Source organism: Miniopterus schreibersii (genome assembly GCF_964146895.1).
Source record: "Miniopterus schreibersii genome assembly, chromosome: 4".
Lineage (NCBI taxonomy): Eukaryota > Metazoa > Chordata > Mammalia > Chiroptera > Miniopteridae > Miniopterus > Miniopterus schreibersii.
In genome coordinates, this window is record NC_138105.1 from 22,543,519 (window position 1) to 22,556,775 (window position 13,257).

General features: G+C 54.3%; 1 protein-coding gene and 1 long non-coding RNA gene across 8 annotated transcripts in view; one reads left to right on the top strand and one right to left on the bottom strand.

Moving 5' to 3' along the window:
* The window catches only part of MACROH2A1 (macroH2A.1 histone), a 77,210-nt gene extending 71,735 nt beyond the window's left edge, over window positions 1–5,475 (top strand). For all 7 annotated transcript variants that reach the window (XM_081137211.1, XM_081137214.1, XM_081137209.1 and 4 more), the window contains exon 9: window positions 4,721–5,475. In XM_081137211.1, coding sequence (XP_080993337.1) covers window positions 4,721–4,886 — 166 coding nt within the window. In that variant the 3' untranslated portion in view covers window positions 4,887–5,475. The remainder of the gene's footprint in view (window positions 1–4,720) is intronic.
* LOC308557132 overlaps window positions 1–13,257 on the bottom strand; it is a 262,836-nt gene that overhangs the window by 2,337 nt on the left and 247,242 nt on the right. Inside the window, exon 3 of the long non-coding RNA XR_013998797.1 lies at window positions 2,334–2,446. This is a non-coding gene — a long non-coding RNA (uncharacterized lncRNA). The remainder of the gene's footprint in view (window positions 1–2,333; window positions 2,447–13,257) is intronic.

Consider the following 13,257-nt stretch of genomic DNA (forward strand, 5'->3'; position numbering starts at 1 on the left):
CCCATTTATGGTATTCATTGAGCCCCAGGCACTGTGCTAAACCCTTCTCTGCATTTTCTCACAACAACCCTACGAGGTGCACTGTTATTAATTCCACTCAAAGGCAAAGAAACGGAAGCTTATCTGCATTAGGTCACTCACCTGCAGCCACATAGCTTGCACCTGGAAGGGCCAGAATTTGAGTGGAGCCCTTGGTTTCAGTGTTCATGGTATTAGGCACATGGAACCCCTGCCTCCTGTCCCCTTTGGTCAACAGACCCACCTCCTCGCATCCTGCTGGAGGCTTGCTCCACTGCCTGCACACTCTATGTGAGTGGGTCTCAGGAAACCTGCACACCACCGCTTGGAATTCCCTGACCTGCCCAGGCACAGCCATCAGCCTCCCTTCCCCACTAGGCATGAACCTCAGACAAGCAATATAAAGGACAGGAACCAACTGAATTAGGGAGAATTACATATCACCCAAAATGTGAGAGCCCTGGAGTGAGAGAAGGTAAGAGGCCTCTTTTGGGGTTGTGCTGCCCGGCCCCTCTCTAGCTTTGGGAGACAGGACCCATCATCCCCTCCTGAATTTTGGCTTCTCCCACTTGTAGCCCCCTGTTCTCAGCTCAGGACCCTGATGGCCTGGTCTTTTACCTCTGGATGGGGTAACTTTAGATAGACAGAACATGGAAAAATGGAAGGGCCTAGGATCATAGTGTGAGGGAGACCTAATCCTAGCAGGAGTGTCTATACAGGGTGATATTTCCCCCATGTCACCCAAGCTTCCAAGATATCCAGCCCTACCCATCTCCCAATCAGCCAAGCCAACTGCATAGGTGGACTGGCCCAGCAAGAACCAGACTCCATCTAAAATCCACGTTACTCCTGCCCAGCCTTCAAGGGCAAGCGCCAAGTCTGTCTCCTCCAGAAATTCCACCTGGACTTTCCCCACCCCCAGGGAACAGCCTCTCCCCACAGGTGCCTGATGTGCCTGCCTTGCCCAGCCCTGGAGGGCAGCTCACCAGGAGCAGGGATGGTTTGTGATGCCCCACACAAGGAGCACGCTCTGCTGTGGAGTAGCCCTACAAACCCACATTTCTGCCATCCGACGGGATGGTGGGAGAAGCACCCAATGTGTGTGGTCCCCAGCCACTGAGTAGGCTGACCCAAGAAGGCACCAGACAGATAGCTCACGGGGTCCTCTTGCACTAGTCTAGGGAAACTGAGGCCCAAGACATTTAGGAAAGGCTGTCCCAGACATAACTAGAGTGACTTCAGGGGAAGCTCAGACATCTGTCCTTTGCTCAAGGAAAGGTCAAGAAAAAAATAAGAGTTTAACATAAACTCTGTGCAGGGTATGAAGCACTTGGCCTCAGAAGAACTTAAGATACGTGCTGTAACACCACAGCTGCTGGGTCAGGCCAAGTGGGAATTGAGGGGTGCCCTCCAGGGCAGCAGCATCCACATCACCACCATTGTGGTAATCACCACGAGTACCCTTGACGTACCTATTTTCCACTAGAGGAAACTTGTCTAGAGAGGTTAACACCCTTGTTCCCTCTAGCTCTGTGGTGTTTCAGAGGAGGTGGCATCTGGTCTTATCCAGAAGGCAGACACAGTGAGGCATAGGACAGAGCAACTGTCACAGAGGCAGTGGGCCTGAGGTGGGGAGGAAGGCACAAGACATGGCCAGGCAGCGAGGGCACGCATAGGGGCTGTGCCTATGCAACCAACAAGGGGACGAACCTGCTGGGACGCCATAGGCCAGCAACTTTTTGAAGCTGGGCAGTGCCACACCGGGGAACCCCTGCCTGTGCCCCTGCCATGCCTTGGCATGCCAACAGTCATGGCCGGCAGCCCTCCAAGAGGACTGGGCATCACAGATCCAACAGCAGCCCTCTGGGGGCCTGAAGCCACATTATTAGCACAGGGAGCTATGACGGCAGCAGTCACCTAGTCACAGCTGTCTCGGGGTCTGGGGTGGGGAGGTGGTTTTCCCCCGTGAGAGCCTTCAGAAGGACCTTCGAGATCACCCACTTCACAGATAGCACCATTGATTGAGGACTCGGGTGCAGCATCTTGTTCAGACCTCACAGCTGCCTCAGGTAACACTGACCCCACTTCCCCAGATGGGGCAGGAAGGCACAGAGACAGGGCCCGAACTCAAGTCCTGTGTGGCTCCAGGCCACTGTGTGCGCCACGGCTGCCCCATCTCAAGGGCACAGGGCTCTGTTATAAAGCACTCGTGTGAGAACATCTGCTCGTACGTCCCATCCTGTTACACACGTGCTACCTGTGGTGGGTAGGCAGCATTGTGGGGCCCCACCTGAAAATGTTAGGGAAGCTGTTACCTCCATTCCTGGCAGCCTGGGTAGTCCCGTGTGGCCACCTCCCGGGGCTGGGCTGCTGCTTTAGGCTATGGCTATCTAGCACAGATGGACGGGTTCATCAGCACAACGTTTTCCTGGAAACAAATCAGATTCACATTCACCCAAGAGCCATTTTGAAGGATAAGGCAAGGCCAGCCCAGCCCACACTCCATTAATAGTAGGGCATGCGGGTGTGGGGACTGCACCTCTAAATCCTTTAATCCCTACTGTGTCCCCACTTGTAGGCTCTTCACCTTTGGGCCTACCCTGTGAGCTCAAATTATAGCCCTGCTGGCTCCATGTAGAACAGTGGTTCCCAAAGGGTGGTCCCCACACCTGCTGAGTTGGACTCCCTGCATGGAGCCCAGCAGCCTGGTTTCCACAGGCCCTCCCCCTCCTCAGTCCTGATACAGGCTAATGTTGAGAACTGTTGATGTAGGGAACAGGAAAGGACAGCCCCTTTCAAGGGTCCCAGGTAGAGGAATGGAAAACTGGGAGAAAGTCTGTAAGAAAGTGCTGGGCACAGGCAGAGTGACTGGCATGTGTTTGGTGCCCTAGCAACAAACACCAGAGACCATCAGGCCACACAGCAGACTGCTCCTCAAGGAAGTTCCACAGGCGCTCACCTGTGCAGGTGTGAGGCAGAGACCAGCAGGAGGGCGCCCTCGCTAGGGGAGCTGGGAGCTGGTGGAGTGTTACCTTGGGCTTCCGGTGTAGAGAGCACCTCAGAGCTCCACTCAGACCCACCCAGCCAGGTCACATCCACAGACAGAGCTCCCGTGGCCCGAGCACAGGCTGCTTCCAGTGATGGGCTGGACTCCCTGTGCTGTTGCAGCCTCTGGATGTCCCCACTGCTGCCTATCTGGCCACTGACTGCCTCCTCCTCAGGCTTTTCTCACCAGGATGATGCTAATGAGATCACTGTCACCTGACCAGTCCTTTGGGCAGCAGTTGTATTTGCAGCAGGAAAATAAACGTTTGCTGTTTGTGAGATACTTAAAATGGGCCCTTATTCCAGTGATACTGTGACCTGTGCCTGCACACCGCTCCCCAAAAGTTGGCCTAGTCCCTGTCAGGAGTGGGGCTGGGTGTAGGAAGGGCAGCCTCTACACCTGTGTACCCCACGGGTGAGTTGGGCTCCCCACAACACTCATTTGCAGCTGAAGTGTTCGGAACTCCCGGCACTCGGTGGCTGAGGCTGGCAGTGTTCTAAGAAACCTCTCACCTGGCTGCAGGCACCCCGTCTGATGGAGAGTCCAGCTGGAACTGGCCAGCTGGGTCGGCACTTGGGGTACCAGCAGAGCCACAGGCTCAGCAGATTAAGGACTGTGGACCTGCTGATGAACACAAATCCTCATGAAAACTGGCCCCAAACTCTCACCCTCAATGTCCTTAAGTGTAAATCGGGGTAAGGGATCTGAATCTAGGAACAACAGCTCCAAGGCCCACATTACTTCCACTAAACTAGGCAAGTTGCTGCATTACTGCCACTCTCCCCCGGGGTTACCTGGGTCCTGCATCTGCAGTGTTGACCAGGAACAGCCTCAGACTCGCATGAAGCAAGGAGTCCTGATTTCAGATTCTTGCTTAAGTTCTGAGGCCCTGTGCCCCAAATTGCCATGTGACATTTCCTTTAGATGGAAATGCATGTGAATTCCCACCAGACTGGCTTACTCTTGGATGCTGTCCCTTGAGATGAAGAGCACACTTGGCCTGGAGTTGTTCCTCTGCATCCACAGCTCCTTGACACCCTGGCCCTTGGGCTCTACAGGCTGCTGTGTGCTGGGAGTGGGTTCCTGGCCAGCAGCCTGGCACCCATGAACTTAAGGGCCAGTGTGAAGGGCATGATCCGCCTACGTGTGTGCACAGAGGCGAGAGCTTCCTGGAGAAGCTCTGGCCTCCAGCCATCCTCTGGAGCTGACATCCACAGGGAGCCTTTGAGCCTAGACTCTGTCCCAAGCCCCATGCTAGTCACAGTGATGCTGGGAAAAGAAACATGGGAGCTCACACTGCCCTGGGGGACTTAACACACACCACATGCCACAGAACACAGATCTGTCCACTTGCTCATGGCCTTCCAGGGATTTCTGGCATGCTTCCTTCCCTCCTCTGCGCACAGGACATTCTCACGCGGGTCACAGTTCCCTGCCCACTCGTCCTTCCCCTGTCTGGTGGGCACCGGGCTTCCTCATGCTGTGTACGAGCAGCCACAGGACCCAACACTGCTCGCGGACACTGACCCAACACCAGGCGGACTGCGGCACATGTGACCTCGAGAGCCTCCTGGAGGGTGGTGGCGGGCAGGCAGGGGGGGGTCCCAGTGCCCCTGTGGCCTCCCTAGTAGCTGAGCCCTTCCCCCTGTCTTGCAGGAACGGTTTTCCGAAGCAGACGGCAGCTCAGCTAATTCTGAAGGCCATCTCCAATTACTTCGTGTCAACAATGTCCTCTTCCATCAAAACAGTGTACTTCGTGCTTTTCGACAGTGAGAGTATAGGCATCTATGTGCAGGAAATGGCCAAGCTGGACGCCAACTAGGCTGAGGAACTCCGAACCAGCGACCGTGCCCCCTGCCTCCAATTTGAAAGAAAGAAAGAAAGAAAAACCTCCTTCACTCCTACTGGGAGGCAGGAACCCTTTTGTTTTCAATTTTGCTCATCTAGGGAAAATAAGGTTTTGGTTTCCAGTTTGTTTCGACCTTCTAAAATGTTTTCACGTTAGCACTGATAGTTGGCATTACTGTTGTTAAGCACTGTGTTCCAGACTGTGTCTGACTTTAGTGTAACCTAGGAGATTTTATTGTTTTATTTTAATGAAACCTGCTTGCCGCGGAGCAGCAGGGAGAGCAGTGTCTACCACGGGCAGCAGACCCAGGAAGCCCGTTTCGTAACCGTGTGTCGTGGTGCTTACTGTACACCCAGTGGCGTTCTTTTTACTCTAATGTTCCTTTTTTTCCCCTCAAGAAGAAAAATCATGAATATGCCGCAGACTTAATTTTTGTTTACTTTTTGTCTTAATGATGGATTTGAAAATGAAAGATTTAAAAGGCAGAACAGAATCTGTTGTCCTTAATTATATTTGCAATTTGGAATTTGTGTGAATTGATTTAGTAAAATGTTAAACTGTTGTCTGGCGCGTTCCAAGTTATTGTGCCCTCGAGCCTTAAGTCCTTCCCTCGTCACAGGATGGGTGGCCTTGTGTGGGGCAGCCCATCCCCATGAAACATCAGTGACCACTGCAGTGGGGCGGGCTGGGGAGGGCATCTTCACGCCCTAATGGCTGGTAGAAGGAGATCATGTATGTAAAGTTTCTCCTCTCATCCTTGTGACACCTGGGCCAGGGTGATATCCCCGTTTCAGGGATGAGGAAGCAGATAACTGAGAGCGGGAGGCAAGGGACAGGCTGGTGCGAGAGCCCAGGTGTTCAGACTCTGAGCCCAGCTCTCTCCTGCCACCCACCCACTCCTGCTGCTCCCTTGGGCTCATGGCTGGGCCCCATGCCCCTGGCCACTTGCCAGGTAGAGCTTCCGAAGCCTCAAGACCTCTGCCAGGGCTGGGTTGGACCTGTTGTTCCTAGAGAACGGGATCCCTGGTACCAAGAGCTTTCCAAGGGCAAGGTGCCACCACCAAGGTCCCCAAATGTGCTGCCAGCTTTTACACGCCTTCCCCCAGCTGCGGGTGTTTAGGGATGTGGATTATTTAGAAAGGTCCCAGCTGGACCAGAGTAGCTAAACTCTTCTTACCTAAACTCAGCAAAACACAGGCACTATTTGCTTCAAAATGTACTTTTGCCTTCATCTAAATTCGCCTAAAACGCACAGACTGCTTCTATCTGTTTAGAAAGAAAAGTGCCTGCTTCTAAAGTAGACTTTAACCAGAAAGAAATATGCAGCACACTGCATATCATGGATGAATGTAAAGGATCCCCTTTCCTTTCCAAACTGTGCCTGTGGAAATCAAAACAGAAGTCCTAAGCCATAGCACAACCAGCCTCTTCAATGAAAAGACAACTACTTCTAACTCAAACCTGAAAGATGATCTTCCCATTTCTCCCAAATGTAAGGTATTAAGACTTAACATTTTTTCCCAAGATCTTTACTGGGTCTAGATTACATATTTTTTACTTCTTGATTAGAAATCTGGTATTTTACTGCATGCCAGGCACTGTGTTGAGTCCCCCACGGGCATCCCTTCATTTTGTCCCTGTGGTAACCCCACAGCGCAGGTGCTGTTATTAGAGCCATTTCACAGCTGAGAACAGAGGCCAGGAGAAGCGAAGTAACCTGCCTGTCAGCAGTAACCACCAGATTCAAACACCAAGCCGCTGACCGCTGTGATGCAGGGCTCCAGGGCACACTCTAATCAGCAAGCAAACAGAGTCCATTTGCCCTTGGCGCAGAAACACAGATGGCACTGAGGTCTGAATGGCTTCTAGGTGAGAAGCATTTCCTTAAGCTTTGGAGAAGGAACGCCGGAGAAGCAAGTCCTGTGCCTAGCGCATGTCTCCACTAGATGGCGCTAAAAGGATTGGGAAGGGAAAAAGGGACAGCTGGTTTCTGCTCTCGCTGTGCTTGCACAAAAGAATAAATTGCATTGGTCAGAGTCTGCGTGAATTATTTACCATAATCACCTAAATGTTTCTAAACTTTCAATAATCCAAAGTGCATCGTGCCCCTGAGCTGTGGGCTCCTTGAAGAAATTATTTTCAATGAAACAGAGGAAAAGAGAGCCAGCCAGCTGCTTGGGATTCCCATCATCTCCAAACCACCCAGTTCGTTTTAAAACTGGGATCAAAAATTGTTCTCTGATGTCAGCCTCATGTTTACGGGAAAAAGAAAACAGCTCATTACTTTAAAAACTGGTGTAGCTGCAAGGAACTGCTTGAAAGGCACACATGCCTCTCTATTCAAAATACAAGTTTGCAGTTAGTAGAATTTATCAAAAATGAAATGATTCTTTGAGGGGAAGCCTGCAGGTTGTCCCCACCCTCTCCTTTGCTGTAAGCTGTGTCAGGGAGCGCTGTGCAGCCGACACACTCCCAGGTCATCCGCCAGCCTGACCTCGGGTCATGAAGCCCTATGATCCCACCGTGACACAGGCAGACAGTGTCCCCACCCCCACCCCACCCCGCACTTGTTTCTAAAAAGCAATCCTGCCCTCGGCAGCTGGATTCTGCCTTAAGTAATCCAGATGATCTCTGCACTGCTCCTCCATGAGCCCCTGTAAATGACGTCCGAGATCTAACACCGAGCCATGGCTCTAACTAGGACTAAACTGACAGTAATAACTGTGTGTGTGTGTGTGTGTGTGTGTGTGTGTGCACGCGCGCGTGCATGCACACCAGTCCTCTACACCTATCATTTCTTCTGCTTCTCATGGCGGTTCTATGAGGTCAGTCACATGATCCCTATTTTACAGACTGGAAACTACAACAGAGAAGTAAAGCATATTCTTCAAGGTCACGCAGCTATTGGTAGTGGAGCAGGGATTTGAACCCAGCTGTCTGACTACGAACAGAGCTCTCCCACTCCCCCCCCTCTACCCCCGGTGGCTGGCTTCTCCCTAAACTTTGCTCCAATTAGGCAGGGCCTCTTGTTTATTCACTGACATGTGTCCTGTGTGGTCGGTCCTGGCAGCATAAACAGAACCTATTGGACGAGAGGTGAACAGAAAGTGTATTTAAAGCAATCCAGTGGCCAACAAGGATTTATTGGGTCTTCCTATGAATGCAGCCTCAGATCAGGGCCTCTTGCAAAGGCAGGAGAGATACAGCCCCTGTCCAGCAGAGTGGGGACCCAGAGAAGTATCTACTGAATGGGTGCTCAGAGGAGGGAGTGTGCTCACCAGCTCAGATTGCTCAGGGTGGGTTTCTTGGAGCAGGTAACCTAGAGCTGGGTCTTGCAGGAAAGGTTGGAATGTTCTAGGCTGAGAGAACAAGGTGATAGGTGAGTGGCAAGACGGCACCCACGCATCTCAGCCCCAGCCGGGGAGCTTCCCCCGCCTGAGAACCAGGCTCTCACGCACCTCACAGCCAGGCCAGCCCCACTGCCCCCGCCTCTGCTCCCCAGCCCTGCCTCCGGCATGTGTGTGGCGCTGTCCATGAGTGGATGTGTTTATCTGGCAGCATTCCTCCCTCCTATCAGGGTCGGGTGGCTGGCCACAGCTACAGTTAGCCCCGACAGAGAAGGCAAGAAAAGAAAACGAGAAAAAAAGAGGAGAGAGAGAAACCAGAGATGGGCAGTAATTCCCTCCCCAACCCAGGGTCCCAGGACTGCTCTGTGCTCGCACGGGCCTTCCTCGGCGGTGGGAGACCTGACGCAGCCCGTCAGTGCCGGCGGCAGGCACCCCCTGATTTGTCACTCGGGCTGCATGGCAGCCGCCCAGAGATGTCCCGCTCTCCCTCTCCTCAGAGGCAGCAGTGGCTGGGGGTGGCCTGGCCGATTTATTCATTAGCAGCTTCTATGTTGAATTTTCACTGCCAGGGGCCACAGGCCACCGTTATCTTGGGAGCTGGCCTTGGTGCCGCCTTGGAGCACTCGGCCCGCAGGCATCGGCAGTGGGAGGAGGGTCCTGGGCCCACCTGGGACTGAGAAGAAAGGGAAATGCTGAATGGCCAGGGGCGGGGCCCCCTTTTCTTCTATGTATAACCTGGCCTGTTATGTTTGCTTTTGGGGGCCTGCATATCAAAATAATATCATGTGACCCTCCTGACAGGCGAGGCAATAAAACTGCTCATTAATTCCAGCCCCCATCGCCACCCCTCCATGCTCCTCAGCAAAGGTGTGTAAATAGACTGGCCTTTCCCTGACCCCGAAAAACCAACCCAGCCGAGGCTGCTGTGTCAACTCGGAGAAGGAGTCTCAGAAACACTCTCTCCACAGAAGGCACTTTCCTCCTCACTCTTCTTCTCCCACCAAAGTGACTCACCCCCCCCATGCACCTCTCTCACTCATGCACATGCACATCCCCCCACACTCATGCACAACCCCCCCCATACTCAGGCACCCCCCTCACACACCCATGCTCATGCACCCCCACCCCCACACACACTCAGACACTGCCCCCCTGCACACCTCCCCATGCTCAGGCACCCCCTATGCACACCCCCCCGTGCACACACCCACCCATGCTCATGCACACCCATACTCATTCACACTCCTCCATGTACACACACATCCATGCACACACACATCCACGCATACACATCCATGCACACACACACATCCATGCACACACACATCCACGCATACACATCCATGCACACACACATCCACGCATACACATCCATGCACACACACATCCACGCACACACACACATCCATGCACATATCCATGCACACACAAACACCCTCCCGCAACCATGCAAATCCATGCACACCTATGCTCCCACACACACTCATGCTCACGCGCACATACGCACACTTGCTTACTCCTAAAGAGATTCCAGAGCCCTCTGTGTCTGCAGAGTGCACAACTGTGGGGCACACAAAGAAATACCCTTCCAGCTGAGAGTCAGCCCGAACTCTGCCTTCTACCAAACGGCTGACACTTCTCGTGGGAGATGCTCTTCTTGGCCTGTTTCACCCTGTGAATGCGGGTCTGCTAACAGCCCCCTTGAGAATGCTTAGAGGGGGACCCAGACCACCTTCCAGGGTCTGCAGGGGCCCCACACCCACAGCAGGGGACGGGGGCACCGCTGCTGCATCCTGGGACACAGGCCACAGGTAATGCGCTCACTGGGGAAGAGGCCTCAGATGCCCTGCAAGCTGTTCCAACGCCACGGGTTAAATAAAGGTCACTGCCTTGGCTGCTGGTGATAACCGCACTTTATGGAGGGCAGAAAACCGAGTCTCAGAACAGTGCCCTCCAAATCCTGTGCCAAAGCCCAGAAACCAGAGCCACAACTACAGCCCAGAATAACGCAGCCCTAGACACACGTAAGCAGGCCATGGGCACCTGGCCGGCAGAAGCACCCTGTTCCCACACACGACCTTCCCGCCACCCAGCCCAGCCTCCTGGGCAAGAACCTTGCTTCCTCCGAGCCAGGCCCGTGGCCCCTTCCTGCTGACCATCACGGCTCCACCTGCTCCATGTGCCTACCTGAGCATGCCCTGGCCAGGCTGCCCGGGAAACCTGGTATTTCTGTACCTAAAAATGACGAGGCTTCCGAAGCTTAAGAGAATAAATTAGAGCGGAGCTCACGCAGGCCCAGCCGCGGCGATGGGCAGATTGATCGCTTCCCATCTGGGAGATGCAATTCCACTGCCCAACACGGCAGCGGGTAATGAGCTGTCAGTCAGACGGCCGGGGCCCAGGCGGGTGCATAATTGAACCCCGCAGCTCCTCATTAGGTCTCACGGAGGTCCTGGCTACAGATTCCCACCTTGAGGCAGCCTCTGAACCCCAGCGGAGAGTGCACTTGGTCCTGGGCACATCCTCTGAAGGGAAATGCCACCTTGGGCCAGGGCTGGGCCAGCTTTGAGGAACTTCCACTTAACCAAGGGGCTGAGGATGTATTTGTCAACAGCCACTGACAGCCCCTCCAAGGCTTAATTATGGGCAGATCCACACAATTGGAAGGATATCAATGACTTCCTTTAAGATGACACCCAAGGGACCTCACTTCCCAGGGAGCCCTTGCCTGAACCCTCCTGTGCCTCATGGGTTCCCAGTCACCCCAGGGCTTCTCAGGGGCAGCACCCCAAAACCACCACCACACCCCACTCAGCCCTGTACAGTGTGTAAGACGCATGCTGCCAGTTCAATCCTCACAATGCCCTGGGACGACAGTGTTGTGTCTCCACTTATAAAACGGATAAGCAAACAGGGTCCAAGGAAGTTCAGAGCTGTCTTCCGGGTAACCACAGGCCTGGGACTCGAGGAAGGCTGGTCATTTTCTCCAGCCTCATCTTCCCCTCTGCCCATCTCTCCGCCCATCCTGTCTCTGTTTGGAGCTGCTCCCGTCTTGCTTTCAAGCCTTTGCATGTGTCAGTTCCTCAGCCTGGAACATGATGCTGCCACCACTTATTTGCAATCCTGCCCAACCGCTCAGGTCTCCACTCTTAGGCCGCCTTTCCACCTCCTCCAGGAAGCCTTCTATGATGACTCTGCTGTCCAGGCTATGCACCCTCTATTGGTGCACCCTGCACGCCTACCAGTCACAGTAATGTGCCTCCTGGATGCTGTCATGGCTGTCTCCCCATCAAACAGTGAACGTCATTCATTCACACATATTCCCTGAGCCCTCTGGGCCAGGCCCTGTCCTAGGCTCTGGGCAGACAGCAGTGAGCAAGCAAAGGAGACTCTGCCCTCCACCAGGCCAGGAACCACGGCCCCTGCACTCTGTGGCACCCTTGCCACCTCATCCAGAGGGCCCGGGACAGGACAAGAGCTCTCTCAGTGGCTGTGTGAATCACTAGTGAAGTCAAACCTACCAGGACCTCAAAGACCAGTCACCAGGCAGAGTGCCTGACTCAGAGAAGGCAGCAGGGAGGTTAGGGAGGATGTGCGCATTCCTAACACTTCAGCCCTGGAGAAGTAAGCAGGGGTGACATCCCGCTGGACCACTAGCTTCATGTGGGCACATGGAGGCTTCACAGTGAAGTCTGATGCTGGCACAAGGCCCCCGCTCGGCACCCTCTTGCCACACTGCTAACCACAGCTTGGGTCTCATAGCATCTGGTGCTTCTGCTTCCCCTGGCCCCTGATTTGAAAAGTGCGTGGACCTGGGCCCTTTCTGGATAGAGGCTCAATCCACAGTATCAACAAACAAGGAAGGCAGTGGGAAATGTCTGCAAGAGAGACCTGTGGGTTAGGGCAGCCGGCGAGCTCCTGTCTCTGTGCCAGTGAGCTTGGTGCACACATTTTACAGGCAAGGACAGGGCCACAGGGCAGGTGTCCTTAGGGGGGTGACCAGCAGCATGTCCTGGTGATGCAACACACAAGCCTGAGTCAGAAAATTCCTCTCAGCCCCAGCCCGGGCCAGGAGAACCAGGTTCTGTTGCCAGTGCAGTCCAAGGCCTGGGACCTGGTCTGGCCAGGCTCCTACACCAGCAGAAAGAGGCCTGTGGTCACAAGGACGGGCAGGTGGCCCTTATGAACCTCCAACATGCCCCTGATGGGATGTGTCCAACCCTCTGATGCTTAGATCACCACAGCATAAGGGCAGAGTCACAATGGTACAGGGCCTTGAGACACCACCTGCCACCTTCATGCTTGGGTGGAAAATGATAATAACAACACAGCCAGATCCATGACCGAGCACCACCAGTAGCAGTGGTGTGAGCACCTGGTAGACTAAGGAGTCTGCTCTCATTCTCTCACCAAACCCTCCTAAAGACCCTGCAAAGTGAACATCAGTATCCCTGCTCTCTGTGAGGGAGCTTGGATCAGAGAGGTGAAGTGACTTGCCCAGGACACACAGCAGGAACCTGGCAGAACCAAGATTCAAAGCCAGGAATGGGTAACAGAAGTCAACTTATGCATTCTGGTACGCTGCCTCGCAAAAGCCTCCAAAGGCGCATCATCCCATTCTACAGATGAGGAAAAGCGAGGAGAGGACCGGTGCCTTATGCAATGCCCCAGAGCTGGGAAGGCACCCTGGGGCTTCCTTCCCGGGGGACACCGAGGAATCCAGCGAAGCCTGAACAGCCACAGGAACCAGCCCCTAGCTCGGCTCCTCCACAGGCCGGGGACCCGGCCGGGGCCTTGCAGTAATTAGCGGGCTCTTGTTAAGACCCAGTCGCGCCGCTCCCGGGCCGGGGCTTGTTTGTGTTCCCGAGCGGAGGCCTCGCAGGAAGGCCAGGCCCGCGTGCGCAGCCCCATAAATCCAGCCGGCGTCGCTCATTACAACGTTCCGCTTCACGCCGCCAGCCCGGCCCGCGCCGCCTCCCGCAGCCGCCCGCCGCCCC